This window comes from Pyrgilauda ruficollis, unplaced genomic scaffold, assembly GCF_017590135.1.
Source record: "Pyrgilauda ruficollis isolate IOZ18807 unplaced genomic scaffold, ASM1759013v1 scaffold10, whole genome shotgun sequence".
NCBI classification, from domain to species: Eukaryota; Metazoa; Chordata; class Aves; order Passeriformes; family Passeridae; genus Pyrgilauda; species Pyrgilauda ruficollis.
The window spans coordinates 10717263-10734235 of record NW_024508101.1 but is presented as its reverse complement, the minus strand read 5'-3'; the positions used below and the strand labels follow the sequence as shown (position 1 = coordinate 10734235).

At 53.8% G+C, this 16973-nt stretch overlaps 1 protein-coding gene across 3 annotated transcripts in view; it reads left to right on the top strand.

Annotated features, from left to right (window-relative positions):
• Positions 1-16973, top strand: part of PLXNA1 (plexin A1) — a 115266-nt gene that overhangs the window by 69345 nt on the left and 28948 nt on the right. For all 3 annotated transcript variants that reach the window (XM_041460555.1, XM_041460563.1, XM_041460547.1), the window contains exons 11-20: positions 7682-7778; positions 8065-8255; positions 11819-11970; positions 12285-12405; positions 12750-12886; positions 13431-13598; positions 14474-14567; positions 15047-15286; positions 15443-15586; positions 16280-16514. In XM_041460555.1, the coding sequence (XP_041316489.1) occupies positions 7682-7778; positions 8065-8255; positions 11819-11970; positions 12285-12405; positions 12750-12886; positions 13431-13598; positions 14474-14567; positions 15047-15286; positions 15443-15586; positions 16280-16514 (1579 nt within the window). The remainder of the gene's footprint in view (positions 1-7681; positions 7779-8064; positions 8256-11818; positions 11971-12284; positions 12406-12749; positions 12887-13430; positions 13599-14473; positions 14568-15046; positions 15287-15442; positions 15587-16279; positions 16515-16973) is intronic.

Here is a 16973-nt window from a genome sequence, read left to right as displayed (position 1 = left end):
GCAAGCGCTTCCCCTCCTCCCCTGCAGCCTCTGTCCATCCCTGACTCCATCCCTGATCTGACCAGCAGCTGCCTCCTTCCCCTGCCTGCCTGCCTCCATCCCATGCTCCCTGCATCACTCCCTGCCTCTGTGTCTTTGCCCCCTGTCACTTCAGCTCTCTCCTACAGGCATCTTATGCCTTCTCTGCCCTCTCCAGGCACCTTATGCCCTAAGTGGGAGCGGGTCTAGCCCTGGGTGAGCTGTGTGTGTGCCTCTCACTGAGCACTAGGCCCATGAACAAAGCCACTCTGGGTGCTAATAGCCCCACTGGGAGCTGCCATTGCTCAGCTCCTCAGCGGCCTGCTGTGCTCTACACCAACCTGCCCTCATCCAGATGCAGCCAGCCCCTCCCTTTGCTCTCCCATTTAATCCTTTTAAAATTTGTTTTTCATCTCTCCTACTGTGAAAGCTCATTTGCAGCCTAACACCAGTGCTGATCCCTGCTCTCTTTGGTGGCACAAGTGACATTTAGAAACCACTGAAGATGAGCACTGGCTCCCTCCCTCCTCCAGTGATCCCAGGGCTGCAGAGCCTTTGGACAGGAGGAGCATCCTGAGCCATTGCCTGCTGCCCTGGGCAGCAGTGCTGGGGGGATGCTGTGCAGCCAGTCCAGCCTCCTGCCAGCTCTGCTCTGCCTGGAGCTGGCAGCTGTCTCCTGCCCAGCTCTGTAGTGTGGCGTTTGGCTGAGTTTGTTCCAAAGCAGTCTGGGACACGTGTGCTGCAGGATGCTCCCTGTAGGGAAGTGCTGTGGCTGCACAGTGCTGACAGCAGCAGCCTGATGGCTCCTGGGGGTGTTGGGGAGAGGTGCCTGTGCCAGAGGGGAGCCTTTACATAACAGAGGTGGAGCTTGCAGAGAGGCTCTGAATGATGTGGACTCATTTCTCCCCACTATGTTTCAACTTGTCAAGCAGGGGGGAGAGTCTGAAGCACAATGCATTCCCTGTGTTTCCCAAGGGATGCTGTGGCTGCCAGGATTGCATGGCCTCTGCAGCTCTTCTCCAGAGGGATAGGACAGCTGTAACCAGCACCTTTTCCTGGGCTGACAGTGGTGGATGTTTGACCTGGAAATTGTCAGTGACGCTGTGAAAACAGCACAAATTGTCAGAAGGGCATGTGTGTGGTGTTGTGAAGTGCATGGGGGACAGGTAGCAGCAGCTGCATGGGCTGCACTCTGGGGCAGGAGATGTGGCTTTTGGGTGCAGAGTGGCTTCACAAAGAGAAAAACAGAGTTTTGACTTGAAAGAAGCTGCTTTGCTTTCAGGGTCTGCTCGCCTGCTTTAATGTTTGAGGGCAATGAGCCAGGCTGCATTATGGTGTGGGGGATTCAGATTCACACTTGTGTGGTGTTTGTCTCCTTCATGCCTTTTTGCAGTCCATCTGGCTGCTTGATAGTGCTTCAGGCTCTCCCAGCCATGGCCCAACGGCTTCTTCCATTGCACTTCATCCTTCGGGTTAGGATTTTGGTGTGGAGAACACTGGCAAGTGGAGAAATAGGAAAAGGATGACATCTTCCCAGCCAACAAGTGAAGGATGGATGCCAAAAGGCATTTAAGCACGCAGTGTTTTCAGGAGTTCAGTGGGATCTAAACAAGAGGTTAAATACTCTGTGGAATAAGGAATGCTTTCCTGAATCACTGGTGAATGAAAGGCATAATAAGTCAAACCCCTTAAAACTCTTTGTCTTTTGTTTTAGTGCTTGTCAAACTCCAATGACTTGTTAACACTTTGAAGAAAGGACATCTTGGTTAAATATTCAGCAGTCCATTCACTAAGGTCTGAGTGTTGACTATAAACATGGTTTGAAACACCCAATAGATCTTTGGCAAACTCAAGGGAGACCAGCTCTGGTATTCCCCAGCATCCCAGGCCATAAACCAAGCCGAAAGAACATTTTCTGCCTTCTCACTTTGGTCTTTTTCTGCTCTTCAAGAGGAAAGCAACCCTAATGGTTTTCCATATGTATTGTAAAGATGGAAAAAGGAAAGACAAGCCTAACTAAGAAAATGAAGATCTTTGCCAATAAACTAATTTTTGCGAATTGATTGCTTTTAATCTTCCGGAGGCAGACGTTTCCAGCCTTGCTTTTTGCAGCAGAGGATGGAGAAACGGTCACCTGTCTTAAAGCATAAGGTTGATGCCACTGAGATTCATTCTTCAAATATCCTTGCCTTTGCCTATTCTTTCCCATCTGACATCCCTCCACAGAGTTCGTCCTGATTACTGCAAAAATGAAACAGTTTTGCAGTTGAAAAGTGCCACAGTCCCGAATCTGCACTAATGCCTCTAACATTGGACTTGATCTGATTTGGTATTGGCCTTTGCAAAATGGCTACAGGTGTTTCTCACTGTCAAGGCTTTGGCTTTTTCTCTCTAAAATGTCCCTCTTAAGGCTGAAATAGCCCCATAGATGCTGTTTCCCTTTAAATGTATAAATAGGAAGAACCCCTGATCTCTTTTCATGAGCTTGTTGTCTCAGCACTTTAAATTAAGCATCATGCCTCAGTTATTTCCCTTTCTTTTTAACCAAAGCCCCACGTGGTGAGAGGCAGCTGTGCCACCTCCCTGGCTCCCTTTTGGTTCCTTTCTCACCAGTGCCCCTGGCATGGAGAGCCCACCTTGCCCACTGTTTCTGCTGTGGCTGTGGAGTTCCTGCCCTGTGGCTCGACTTGGGTTGGGATGTTCACCCTGGAGTGAGCATTATTGCTGGGACAAAATGGGTTCAGAGCAAGCTGGGCTGGCAGGGTGGGTACATGTGTGGCACCCCAGCATGGATGCTGAAGCCCAGCCCCAAGTGTGGATGCTGGGGAGTGAAGTAAGACCTCTCAGATTTATGTTTTCTGGGTGTTTTTTGTTGCTGTAGAACCTGGGTGTTGCTCTGACATATTCCCAGGGTCTCGGGTTGTCATACCGTGTTAGATTTGAAGCAAGAGGAATCCAGGTGAAGAAGCTTGTGTGTGATTGGGGAAAAAAGGAGGAGATCCATGTGAAAAGAGAAAAAGGAGATGCAGAATCAGAGGCTGAGCGTTTCTGTCAAGTTGTGCTGTTGTGCAGATGACGGTGTTTTACTCGGCCCAGGGTATATTTATAGAGGAACATAAATCATACACACATGCCCTGTTCTGAGCACTGCACACCTCCACTATATGTATCTCTAATTAACCAGCCATGGAGAGGGAAGCAGGATTGGAGCCCACAGCCCCAGCTCTGTTCTCCAACAAAGCCACACTCTCCATCCTAGCGGTGCCTACATTTATCTTTCCTGCAGCAGTGTTTAAAGTGAAAAGGGAGTATCAGGAGAGTTTGATAGGATCCAATTAAATTCCAGCAGATAAAATAATGATGAATTGCAGTTGAGCCCTGGCGAGACGCGATGTACATTACTGCCGTCCCTGTAGTGCAGGGAAGGAGTTGAGGTCATCAACTACAGAAAAATAGGACACAGCTGCAGCCCAAGCGCTCCTCCAGAAATGCAGCCCAGGGGGATGGTGCATGTGGGAGTGAGGGGGGCTGCACAGGAAATTTGGATGCGTGGGTTTGCTTGCAGAGGAGCAGCCCCTCTGCTGCCTTGCCCAGGGATGGGTTGGGCAGGTTGTGGCTGAAGTGGGATGGATGCCCTGTGGAAAGGGTGTGATGGCTGTGAGGCTGCCCTGCCTCCTCTGGCATGGGAAGGGCTAGTGCCTCGTCCAGTTGGCATGGCATTTGCAGGAGTGTCCTGAAGTGCATCTCAGTGCGATCTGCCCACAGATTTGGGGTGTTTCCTGCTAGCTGCAGCTGTGTCTCCTGTGTGGTTCCCTGGAGGCACCTTCTCAGCGTGCTGAATCTCTCATCCCAAGGGAAGCTGGGTAGCTCTCAGTGCCTGTTGCTGCTAGCTGGTGGGTGAGTGAGTAGTGGGCTTCCTAGAATAAAAGTGGGGCTTCCATGGCAGGTGACAGCCACAGCCCTTATTGTGTGCAGGGGTGGTGGCATTCCCTGCATGGGGGCAGGGTGGATGAGAGAATCAGATGTGAAAAGAATGTGAGGTCGGTGGTTGTTATTTGGGAAGATGTCTGGGATAAGTTTTGGGTAAAGAGCCTTGAGGAAGGCTTAGAGAGGAGTTCTCTTGCCTTAACTTCATCTCAGCAGAAGGAGACCTTGCTGGGAAAACCACTATCCAGGTGGGTGGGGCTGAAACATCCTCTGTCCTCTCTTCCACATTCGCCTTGTAAGCTCTTCAGGGAGGGACAGGGAGACTGGCTGGGTTAGGTGAGGAGCCAGGCAGTTCTCATCTCAGTTGCTGACTCACTTGATGGCATCTTTTCTCCCATCCCCTTCTGTGGGCTGTGCTGCATCAGAACACATCACTTTTGGGCACTGTTGGTTTGCTCTCAGGCTGTGCCTGTTGCATTTTGCTCACAGAGCAAACATCCCTTTCCCATAGCTTGTCCTCAGCAGTTTCCAAGCCAAATCATCCTTTGGCACAGCTGGGGGTCCTGGGCACCTTTTTAGAGTGAAAGATGGTCTGACAGCAGCACTGCCTGGGTAGGTGCATCCCCCCACTCGCACCCATCCTGCCCTGCTCTCCTGCTGCTCACCCCAGTCTGCTGCCAGCCACTGGGATTGATTAACTGGGAGGTTAATAACAGCTAAATGTTTAATGGCTGTTTAACACCGTGTTAGCTCCAAACAGGGAGAAGCTGTAGTGATGGAACCTGTTGGCTGTCTGTGAGCTCTTTTTTGGTTCCCATAGGATGGACAGATTGGTAAGCACCCCCTGCCTGATTCCCATCAGTTGTGGGGCCTTCAGGGCTGGAAGGTGGCTGCTGCTTTACTTGGATGCTGCTGCCTCCCTGCCTGTGGCTGTGCCAGTAGGTGGAGAGGCCACTTTTGTGCTGACAGTATGGCAAGGGCTGTTGTGGAGAGGCCTTTTGGAAACACCTTTCAAAATATGAGATGCTTTGGAAATTAGGTATGATGGATCTCCAAGTCCCAGGAGGCCAAGCCCAGAGCCCCTTCAGCTGCAGCTCCTGCCTTTGCACAGCCAAGTCCTGACTCCAGCTCCAGTGTTCCACAGGGACCAGGAACAATATCCAAGCCACAGACCCACTGCTGTCTCTGCAGGGCAGGTTAGAGGCTGCTGGCAGTCATGAAGATGCAGAGGACACATTTTTCATTGATATTCATGTTCCCTTAGTGATCCCACACTTTGAACACCAGCTGAGGCAATGACTCCTGGTCTGCCACTTCCCTTCACACAGTCCTGTGCTCCTGCTGCTCCCTGCTCCAGCTCCCTGCCACAGCAAAGTCAGCATCCTCAGTACTGTCCTTTCCCACAGTGAGACAGTCTCTCATGCAGTTTGCCTCTTGCTTTCTCAGGACTGGTGCATGAAGAGTTAATGTTCTCCCTCCCTCTCCCCCTATTCTTCTTCCTCCAACCCACCTCCCAGAAGAACTAATTTCCAAAAGCAGCCGGGGCAGAGAGATGCAAATAAATGTTTTGGACAGCTGCAGGCTGGATGCCTTCCCGAGATGCCAGGGCCCCAAATGAGACATGTCAGAGTACAAATTGAAAATGCCAATTTCACTTATGCTGCCACGTGGCTCGTCACAGCTAAATTCTGCTCCGGCGCTGCCACCACCCTCCCCAGCATGTGCTCCCTCCTGCTGCCAGGGAATGGGCTCTGCCCACTGCTGTGGGTCTGGCCAGCTCCTTGTTGTGGCTCTGTTGAGGATGTCCTTGGGTGGGAGTAGGATAGGGCAAGGTGAACAGATCTGGACTCCTAGCCAAGTTCTGCCTTCATCTTTCCAGGCCTGGTAACAGGAACGTTGCTGAGAGGCTCTGGTGGTGGATGGTGCATGGTGGCGGTGTGGTGAAAGTTGTCTGAACAAACACGACAAGAGGTGCCATGTCCAGGGGGTTCTGTTGGGGGTGATGGGGCTCTGCCTGTAGACAGGAGATGGTGGTGGAGCTCTTGGATTTGCAGCTGGCTGTGTTATGTCTGACAACTGCTGTGTGCAGTTGCCCTGGGGAGGGCTGCATTTGGGGTCCTCCACCTTGCATTTGGGTGGGGTGGCTCGTGGACAAGGGATCACCAAGAAAAAGCGGTAATGGAGGACCAGGCATGACTATCATTGGCACCCTGTAGCACTGAGGGAGGGATGTGTTGCCGTAGCCAGGTCTCACACTGGGCATGAACCCCATTTTGGTGCCATGTCTGATGCTGGGCTGGTGATGCTCCCTGTCTGGGAGAGACTCAGCACAGAAGGGACCAGCTTCAATGGTCAGGTGAGAAGACTGAAGTGTTGTTTTCCAACTGGCCTCCTTCATGGGCCACCCCTTGTGGAGGGGTCGAGTAGAACAGAGCCACTGCAGAGGGTCCTGTGTGGGGCAGCAGCTGAGGCCGTGCTGGAGGAGATGCTGAGGCCACCTCCTCTTGGTACAGCCTGGGGCTGTGAAAGGTGACACTGGGACTGGCTGGAGGTGGTGGCAGGGCTGTGGGTGAGCCACTGCCAGTGCAGCCACCGCTCCCTAACAAACTCCAGCAAGCCATGAATCATTCATTTAATCTCTCCTGACACGCCTGTCATTTTCTCAGGCGAGGAGCGGGGAATCTCTTGCCGAAGGAGGTCATTAGCTGTCAGGGATGGTTCCAAATGCCTTCCTGCCTCCGTATCGATTAAACCTCTCTGTCTGCATGCAGGGGCTTTGCAGGGAATACTGATGGTGCTGCTGGGGCTGGGACTCAGATGTTGAGGCAGGGGAGAGGGGTCTGGGTGGGTAGAAAGCGCTGGCCAGGCTGGAAGGAGAAATTGAGGTGGATTTGTCTGGACAGCAGCAGGTCCAAGGGCCTGAGTTTTGGGTCCCCTGAAGCTGGGGGGGTAGAATTCCCTGGTGTCACCTTCCTACATGGAAACTCAGGGTGGTGGTTCCAGTCCTGAAATGGAGAGCAGCTGATGTCCAAGTGCAGTGTGGAGCAGGGAGTGGGGCATCTGGGTGTGGTGTGGAGGGGAGGAGTGCTCTCTCCTGAGATCTTTCTGAAGGTTGATATGGCACTGGAGTGGTCCTCAGCTCTGTCCCACCCACAGCCATGTAGCCACAGCTTTGTCATTTTGTTGTGGGTGATGGTGCTGGAGGGGACTGTGAAGGGCATCCTCCCACTGGCTGTCGAGGGTGACTCTACTGAATCCACTCCTGTGATGTGCCCAACCTGTCCTCCCCAAGCTTCACTAGCGATGGCCATAATCCCAGATATCCAACTGAGCATCCCTGGAGTGGGTAGGGCATGGGGAAGGGCTCGGGAGCCTTGTGGGGAGAAGTACATCTGTGCTGCAGAGGCACCATCTGTTTCTTCCTTTTCCAGGAGCAGCAACTTCAGACCTTTGAGTTGATGGCTTTGGGTCTATTTACAAACCTTCTGTTTTGCTGCTTTATCTTTTTTTGTCAGTCCAGCCCACTGGTTTCATGTGCTGTGACTGATGCTTTGACGAGTGACTGTCAGACCTGTTTGTCCCTAGCCAGCAAGTCCTAGCCAGGACCCCATCCCTCTCCTCTGGGCTGATGGCAGACATCCATGTAATGGGATTGTATGTCTCTCTCTGCCCCTCACCACTAGGACATTTGTCTCAATAATTAACAGTCTCTGCCTCCTTCTGTTTCCTCCTGCAGTATTTCTACGAAGGGAATGACATCAGTGACCTGCCCGTCAACTTGTCCGTGGTCTGGAATGGGAACTTTGTCATTGACAACCCCCAGAACATCCAGGGTGAGTGAGGGATGGGATGGGACCTGGCCCAGTGCCCCCTCAGCCTACAGCCCACCCTGGCTCTGACCATAGTTTGCACCACACTTTGGTGGGTTTCTAAACAAGAGGCTTTTTCCAAGAAGCTTTGGGAAGCACTCTACTTTGGTGTTGAGTCCAGGGTGCTGCTGGCTCCTGACTGTGGGGATTTGTCCCACTGGGAGTTGGTGGGAAGATGCCTTTTTCCCCCAAACCCTTTTCCCATGAGTTGGAGGGCTGTGCTGACCCTGCCCTCCTCCTGCCCTCGCAGCCCACCTGTACAAGTGCTCGGCGCTGCGGGAGAGCTGCGGGCTGTGCCTCAAGGCCGACCCGCGCTTCGAGTGCGGCTGGTGCGTGTCGGAGCGGCGCTGCTCCCTGCGCCAGCACTGCCTGGCCTACGAGAACAGCTGGATGCACGCCAGCAGCGGCAACAGCCGCTGCACCGACCCCAAGATCACCAAGGTACGTGGGACACGTGTGCCGAGCGACCGTGATGCGGGATGGGGATGGAGATGGGGATGGGGCTCTCCACGGGCAGCTCACAGCAGCCAGATCTACTCAGTGTTTAGTAATTGAGTGTTTTTTGTCACCACTTTCATTTCCAAGGTTAATATCCTCTCTCCACCACCCCTGTGCGCTGGGCTTTCTGGCTCATTTCCAAAATTCCAACCCTTCCTACACGACTGAGGGATCCAGGGAAGCTCCAGGTTGTTTCTTGTGTTGCCATGTGTACTGGGGCCAGTAGTTCATCATCATCATCCCATTTCCCTGACAGCTTTTATGACCTTTGCTTTTAAGATTGTGTATATTAATATTCACATGCCTGTTGGGCTGGGATCCAGGTTCACAAGGAGGGACTGGTGGGTATTTCAGCTGGATACCTTCTGCTAACCCACGGCTGGCTGGGCCTCGAAGGTGTTAATTACTGGAGTCTTAGCACAGGATCTGCTCTGTTTGGGTTTCAGTGCCTTATCTGATGGAGGCTGGAAATGAGAGTCTTGGCTTTTCCCAGTGCATGTTGCCTGCCTCTCACACGGATGGGCCCTGCAGTGTGCTGGGTGGCAGCCATGTGGAGAGAGAGGGGAACAGCCCTGCTGGGCACATCCCTGCCTGCAAGGAGTACTTGCCTGGGGCTGGTGGAGTGCTGGCAGGAGAAGGGATCCATTCCTGAAAAAGTGGGATTGAGCCTCAGAGCCTGCATCCCTACATGGAAGTTTGCTGTTGTGTGCAGAGCTGCAGGGCTCCCTGTCAGCTTCCCACTGTGCTCAGGCTGAGCTTCCCAAATCGGGACCCCTAGGGATGATGGGAGTGGAGAATGCTGTGGGGCAGGTCATGGCCAGGGTGGCCTCGCTGTAGGCTGTGCCCTGGTCCTCTTGTGCTCAGGTGAGCAGGGCTGCAGGCATTTACACACACACCACTCACAGCAGCTTCCCAGCAGCTGATGGTGCCCAGCATTGGTCACAGCAGTTGGTCCAGAGCTGATGGTTAACACCTCTCCCACCCTGAGTCATTATGAGATTTTACAGTAATTGCAGGTGTAGCAGGAACAGATCTGTTAGCAGGTGGGCTTGACCTTGGCACTGCTCTGCATCAGTGCCCTGGGAGGAGGCAGTCGGTGTGGATGTGCAGTAGCTGTTGGTGTGATGCTGCTCCTGTAGCCTGCCTGCTGCCTCCCACTACCCCAGTCCCACATCTGGGCTGTGGACATGCTTGCAAGTGATCCAGAGAAAAGCCTAGTGCAGAGAGGGCAGCGCAGGCTGATGAGGAAGAAGAGTCTCCTACAGTGGTTTCATGAGGTGGAGCCTCCTTCCTGGCCAGCTCACCAGAGTGCAGGTGTCTTCATGGGTAGTGGGGCTGAGCTGGGAGATGACCATGATTCTTCACCCTTGAATCATTTCCCCATTGTTCAGTGGTGGGGACAAGCCCCTTCCAAACCTCTGTGGTGTCTTGCCTAGCGCTCACTGTGACCCTCAGGGTGACATCCTTTCCCTTGGGAAGGGGGTACCCCTTGGCCTCTGCACCTCCTGGCTGAGCTGTGGCCACAGGAGCTGAGAGCAAGCCAGCTTGTACCCGCTGGAGCTGTTTGCTTGTTGATGTAAAAGGACCCTATGAAACCAATTAGGAGAAACGCAGCATTGTTAGTTGGGGCCAGGGGTCCGGAGGTGGAGAGGGGAAGGGGGGGTTGAGCAGCTATTGCTCTCCTTGGCAGCTCCCCCCTCCCACACACCTTGTTTAGCTGTGACCTCCCTGTGCTGGGCGGCACACGATGTCATTTCGTTCCCGGGCTCCTTCCTCCCCGAACACGTGGCCCTTGTCAGCTTTGCTGCGGAGGAGGAGGACTGGAACACGCCGGAGCAGCTTTTAACACTCGTTTAGAAACACCAAACAAACAGCCGCTTCTCGCCAGCCGCCCTGCCAGGGCTTTCCTTAAGGGGAAGACCCAACCTGCTGCTGGCTGCAGCTGATAGAATAAGCTCCAATCCCAGGCTTGGGCAGGGGCTGAACTAGGTTTAGGTAAACAGTGGTTCCCCACAGCCCCAGAGGGTTTTGTTGCTGTGTAAATAGGGAGCTGTGACTGCCTCGACATGACCCAGGGTTCAGGCACCAGTCCCAGCTCTGATGCTGGCCTGGGACATGTCCTGCAGGATGCCTGTGTGGAAGTGGACTGGGTGCTCCTGTCTGAGTTTGTGTTGCTGAAGGTCACCAGCCCAGTGTGAATCCAGAGGGCAGAAGTTAACCCAAAGGCAGTGGCTGTTGTGGAAACAGCCTCTGGCTCCATGTAGTCCATCAGGGTTGATGATGTGGACAGTGTCCACTGCTGCATGTTTCCCACCCTCAGCTCATCTGCTTTTTGTTGCTGTGGAGATGATGTTCAGGAATGAGCCCTTCACAAGGAGGAGGAGGAGGATCCATCTGGCTCAGGCCCCAGGGCTACAGCTGCCCAGTTTTGCCAAGAATGGAGAGAGCTTACACGTGCTCAGTCATGGCTTGAACCTGTCCTGCACTGGGCTTAGTGCAAGCAGAGGTGCCTGCCTGTGCTAGAGAGGAGGAGAGGCTGCTCTCAGCCAGGAGAGCAGAGGAGGCCAGCACCTGCCACAGGACCATCCCTTCCCCTGGGTCAGGGTGTGATTTCTTCCTGGACTGACCCACCCTGCATTCCCCTCTCCCTCTCCTGCTGCCTGCAGCTGCCTTCTCCTCTGCTGTGTCTTCATGTCACTGGGGACCCAGCTGTGTCCCCAGACCCACTCAGGGCATGCAGCTCTGCCATTCATCCCAGTTAGTAATGCAGGTGGGCGCTTGACCTCGGGGCCAGCAATCACTGATGTAAAACTGCCCGTAATTGCCTGGTTAGAGGCAGCATCCCCACATACCTTGGAACAGGGCCCACACCTCTGTTCATCCCTCATTCTGCCACTGTCTGTCAGGCCACACCTGTCTGCTTTATTGGGCATCATCCTGGTAAATGAGGCGTGGTGCTGTGCTGAGGTCCCCTCCCTTCCCTACTGGCCTCAGCAAAGGGTTTGCTGGTGAAGAGAAATGCATTTCCCCCTGCCTGCCATTTCACCTCTGCAGGGACCTGTTGGAGATGCTTTCTCCTTTGAGGACATCTTGGACATGGGAATCTCATCCCTGGGCACTTGGGACCTGGCCAAAAGCCAGGCACATCCAGGGGCTTCCTTGCCGGTTCATCTGGAGCCATGGCTGATGCTACCTGTCTCCTTCAACTCGTGTTCTTGTCACCTAGGAGATGGTTGTGCCTGCAGGAGGGTGTCCCTATCCCAGCCCTCTGCTTGGACACATCTCATGTCTCATGGCTTGTTCCTGGGGAGATTTTGTGGATACAGCTGTCACTGGGCAGGTCTTTCCTGCTCTGTGGGCAGCTTACAGATGTTCTGGCATTTCTCATCACCTCTCTGCTCCTTGCTGCTTGTAACACACATCCTGCAGTTGCCTGGGCTGCAGGCTGCCTGAGTGAGGTGTCCCTGCAGCTCTGCATCCTGGTGACAGACCATGCTCTCTCCTAGTTGTTCCCTGAGACTGGCCCCAGACAAGGAGGGACCCGTCTGACCATCACTGGCGAGAACCTGGGCCTGAAGTTTGAAGATGTTCGCTGGGGTGTCCGAGTGGGCAAAGTGATGTGCATCCCCATCGAGAGCGAGTACATCAGCGCCGAGCAGTAAGTGCCTGGCGAGGGGTGAGTGTGCTCCAAGTCACCTCAGGAGGATTAGGGACAGCAGTGATGGCGTTCAAATGCTGCCCATGGCTGCAAAAGACATAGATCTGACTGGGCTGAACTGGGAGGGAAGTACCTCATAGTTATGGTTACTCTGGGAAGAGCTCAAAGGCTTTTGGGAAGCTTCTCTGAGGGCTGGCATCATCAACTGCCACCACCTTGGTTTCTCATGGATCTGCTAGCACCTGAGACCTTTGCTTTGCACAGGGAGTGTCTTGGTGCCAGGACACTGAGAGTTTCTTACTCTCATCTCTTAGGATTGTGTGTGAAATCGGAGATGCCAGCCTAAGCAAGGTGCACGAGGCACGGGTAGAAGTGTGCATCCGTGACTGCACGCCCAGCTACCGTGCCATATCCCCCAAGACCTTCACCTTTGTGGTAAGCCCTGGGCCGGGGACAGGTCTGTCACCTCGAAAGGGAGGTGATGCTGGGTGGTTTTGAGTGGTTTTCTGGCTGACTTGGAAAATTTGCCATCATTTTCCTGAGGGGGAGGTGGGGGTTCTCTGGCCAGGCACTTAGTCATGATGATTGAATTTCTCCAAGGCTGCCACTGCTCTGCCTCCCCGCTGTCCTGCTGGCACTGCCAGGCTTTAGTACTTTGTCAGCTGCTGTCTCACAGGTCCCTCTCCTCTGTGGCCCTGTCACCTGGCTGAAACTGCTTGGGGATGTGGGTTTCAGTTCCCAGCCTTTCTGACTCCAGGGATGCCCTTTTCCTTTGACAGACGCCCACTTTCTCCCGTGTTGTCCCAGCCCGGGGCCCTCTCTCTGGTGGCACCTGGATCGCCATCGAAGGCACCCACCTCAATGCTGGCAGCAACGTCTCCGTGACCATCGGGGGACGGCCCTGTGCTTTTTCATGGTGAGGGGCACAGAGGGTGGTGGAGGGTGGGCAACAGGCACCTTCAAGGCAGTGGGACCCCCAGACAGAGCAGCAGCCAGAGGCCTGGGCCAGGAAGCCAGGAGAGACCATGGGAGCCAAACCCCCTGGGTGGCCAAAGGTGTCTCCTCTTAAAATCTCTGTATGTCAGAGGCTGCAGGAAGAGCCCTAAGAACAGAGATTTTTCTCTAAAAGCACAAAGCCCTGAGGCATGAAGTGGATAATTTTTAGATTAGGGATGATAATGGAGCGGCTCTTTAAATATTTTCCTGCGGTAATTACTGGTTATCAGCCCTAATCGCTGCTGTTTGCAGCCGCCGCACGATGGGAACGCTCAGGAGCTGCTCAGTCTTTCCCGGCTGCCTTTTGTTTAATTTCTTGGGTTTTTGTTTTTTCTTTTTTTCCTCTTTTCTCTCTTCACTCCCCAGCTGTTCCAGAAGGGGAGAGGGGCTGGGGCAGGGGGCTCCCTGGCTGCCCTGGCCTCCCTCCTGCCTAGGCACTGACAGGTTGTGTGTTTCTGCCCCAGGAGAAGCGCCCGTGAGATTCGGTGCAGGACTCCCCCAGGGCACACTCCTGGCGGCTCCCCCATCCTCATCAACATCAACCGAGCAGAGCTGAGCAACCCAGAGGTGAAGTACAACTACACAGAGGACCCCACCATCCAGAAGATTGATCCTGAGTGGAGCATCAACAGGTGAATTGCAAGGAGCTTGTAGGATGCATGGGGAGCTTTTTCCCATACGGATTTCCCGCTCCTGATGGGCACATCTCAGTGCTGTGATAACAGCCAGGCTGCACTCCAGAGATGTGGCAAGAGGAGTGTGAGCAATGGCTTGGCACCAGGGCCCTGCTAACTCCTGGCCTACAGTGCTCAGCCTGGCAGGGGGCAAGAGCAGAGAGTGCTTTGGATCTGCTTAATTTCAGCTTGACATTTGGTGGCGGCAAATAAAATTAAAATATTTCCCATCGGGGGATTTTTTGAAATGTTTACATATTTTTCTAAAAGGCTTGAATTGGCTGGAGAGGAGGCGAAGGAATCCATTAAGAGCTAGTGCCAAGGGAAACCTTCCCCAGGCTGTTGATGAGGAGCAAGCTCCCCAGAGGCATGGCCAAGGTCTCCAGGACCATGGGGCTTTTAACACCAAGACATGGAGAAAACCTGGCAGTATTCAGCCTCTCCTGTCACCCACAGCCTCTGTGGTAGAGAAAGGGTGGCAGAGAGGAGCTTGTACTTCTTGGGATGCTTTCCTGTTGTGAATGCTTAGTTGACTTTAGCTTGGGAGCCATCTTCAGACCCTAAACTTGCACACAGAGTGGGATGTCAGTGTTAATTACCAGGTTTTATATCTCTAGTTGGCCCTTGGGTCAGCTGAAATGATTTGACATTGGTGCATGCCAGGTCCTGCCAATCATGAAACATATGGGTGGGATAAGAGATACCTGGGGCATGGTGCCTCACCCAGGCTGGGACAGATGGGCATCTGGTTAGAGATGATGGCTGCTTCCTTCCTAGAACTGGGGATCCAGTGCCAAGCTGCCTTTCCTAACCCACTGTCTCCATGTCTCTAGTGGTGGGACATTGCTGACTGTGACTGGCACCAACCTGGCCACCATCAAAGAGCCCAGGATCCGGGCCAAGTACTGCAGCTCTGAAAGGGAGAATGTAAGTGGTGCTGGCTGGGGCTGGGGGCAGAGCACAAAAAGGAGGGATGTTGTCTGTGTGCAATGCAGGGCAGAAAGTGCACCCTTTGCCCTTCAGGTGTCATGGTCTGCAGAGGCTGAGGTCCAGGGGCTCCTGCCCCAAAGAGAGGCACCAATGTCTCTGCAGAGCCTCCAGCCAGGTGCTTTCAGGAGAGGGTTGAGATCTCAGCATTCAAAACTGGTGGGAGGTTTGTTGGACATCTATAGGATATTGACAGTAAGAGCCCATCTGCAGCTTGCTTGTCACCCCTTGCACATCCATTGCAGACAGGAGTCTGTCTCTGCCCTGGGGTGGGATGTGATACCTGTTGATAGAACAGAGCAGGAGATTCCAAATCTAAACTTTGTGTCCAAAGCTGCTGCTTTAAGGAGATCCTTGTGGGGTCTGATCCTGCCCACCTTGTTGGGAGTGGATCTGACCTCGTTCTGTGCCTCCTGCAGAACTGCACTGTCTACAATGACACCACCATGGTGTGCTACGCTCCCTCCATTGACAACCCCGTGCGGAGCCCTCCGGAGCTCGGCGACCGCCCAGATGAGATCGGCTTTGTCATGGATAACGTCCAGGCCCTGCTGATCATCAACACCACCAATTTTGTCTACTACCCAGACCCTGTCTTTGAGCCACTCAGCCCCACAGGGATGCTGGAGCTGAAGCCCAGCTCTCCCCTCATCCTCAAGGTAAAGAGTCTGTGCCTGGGGGCAGAGTAGGGACATGTCCCTCTGTGGAGGTGGCATTTTGTCTCTCCTGGAGCAAAGATTTTGCCGTGTGTCGGGTTTTTTTAAACATTCCCCACTGCATGAGAACTGACAGTCTCATTTCTTGTTCCCTCAAAGGGCAGGAACCTGCTCCCACCAGCTGCCGGTAACTCCCGCCTCAACTACACGGTGCTGATCGGAGACACTCCCTGCACCCTCACGGTCTCTGAGACACAGCTCCTCTGCGAGTCCCCCAACCTCACTGGCCAGCACAAAGTCACAGTAAGTGCTGGCTCTGGTGCCTTTGCTCCTTGTGCCTCGTGTCTCAGAATGTCAGTCTTTATCCCAGCACCAGCCCTGCTGTATGCTCATCCTTGAATGAGGACTGGATAATAGGTGTATGTGCAAGAGCATTCCACAAGAGTCCTCTTCCTGCTCCCCAGGCATCCCTCTTCCTAATTACATGTTTGGTAAGACCATACACTTTGTCACCCTCCCCCACACTCAGCTTGGTGTTACTGTGCCCTGGCTGTCGCTGGATGCAAGGCAGGGGGCATTCCCACCTCTCCCCCTCAGTGCTGGCACATGCCACGAGGCAGGGTCCGTTGTTTGTGGGATTGTAGTACAGCAGTGCTCACGCTCCAGGACTCTGCCATGTTAAAAGGGACCCAGCACAGTCCTCCCCAGGCTCCTCATCCATGGGGAAACTTGCTTTACATCCCATCTGTTACTGTAATGTTTGAATGAGACATCAAACTCTGTGCCTGCTCCATGTGCACTGGCAGTGTGTGTGCTGCATGCCATTGAAGTGCCTCGAACTGCTCCAGACCAGCCCCTGCCATTCCTGCATTTGCGCACATCATTCATGCCCTGGGCTGGGAGTCACGCCCCAGTTCCCAGGGGCACACAGGGAGGGCTACCTGTGGCACATAGTCCCTGACAGCAGGTCCATTTTTTTCCCCTGCTGTGGTGCAGATCAAGGCTGGAGGGTTTGAGTTCTCTCCGGGGACGCTGCAGATCTACTCAGACAGCCTGCTCACCCTGCCCGCCATCATCGGCATCGGCGGCGGCGGCGGCCTGCTCCTCCTCATCATCATCATCGTCCTCATCGCCTACAAGCGCAAGTCCCGGGATGCTGACCGGACCCTGAAACGTCTCCAGCTGCAGATGGACAACCTGGAGTCCCGGGTAGCCCTGGAGTGCAAAGAGGGTGAGGGATTCCTTTGCTGTCAGCATGGGGGTCTTTGGGTGTTTCTTACTGCTTCAAGGCTCAGTGTGCTCCTACCCTTTCCTTACTGCCTTTCAGAGAGGGAATGGGAATGGGCAGAGCTGCTTTGTCAGTGGAAGTGAACTCATTTTAGGTGGGATTTGGGGATTTTTCCAGTTAAGAAGTTTTTCTCCAAGTGGGAGAAAAGAGAGCAAGCAAGGTAGCGAAAGCTTCCTGTGAGTGGGCAGTGGATCTCTCATTATGTGACAGACAGAAGCTGTGAAATTGGACAGAATTCCTTGTATGATACTGCTGATAAAACCTAATTGCCCATTATCCCCTGAGCTGGCTCCAGAGGCCCCGACCCTGCCAGCCACAGCCACAAGCAGCCCGGACACCGCGAATGAAGCAGGCACTGAAAACAAGATAATAAAAAGGGGAAAGAAAGACAAACCTTTGCTC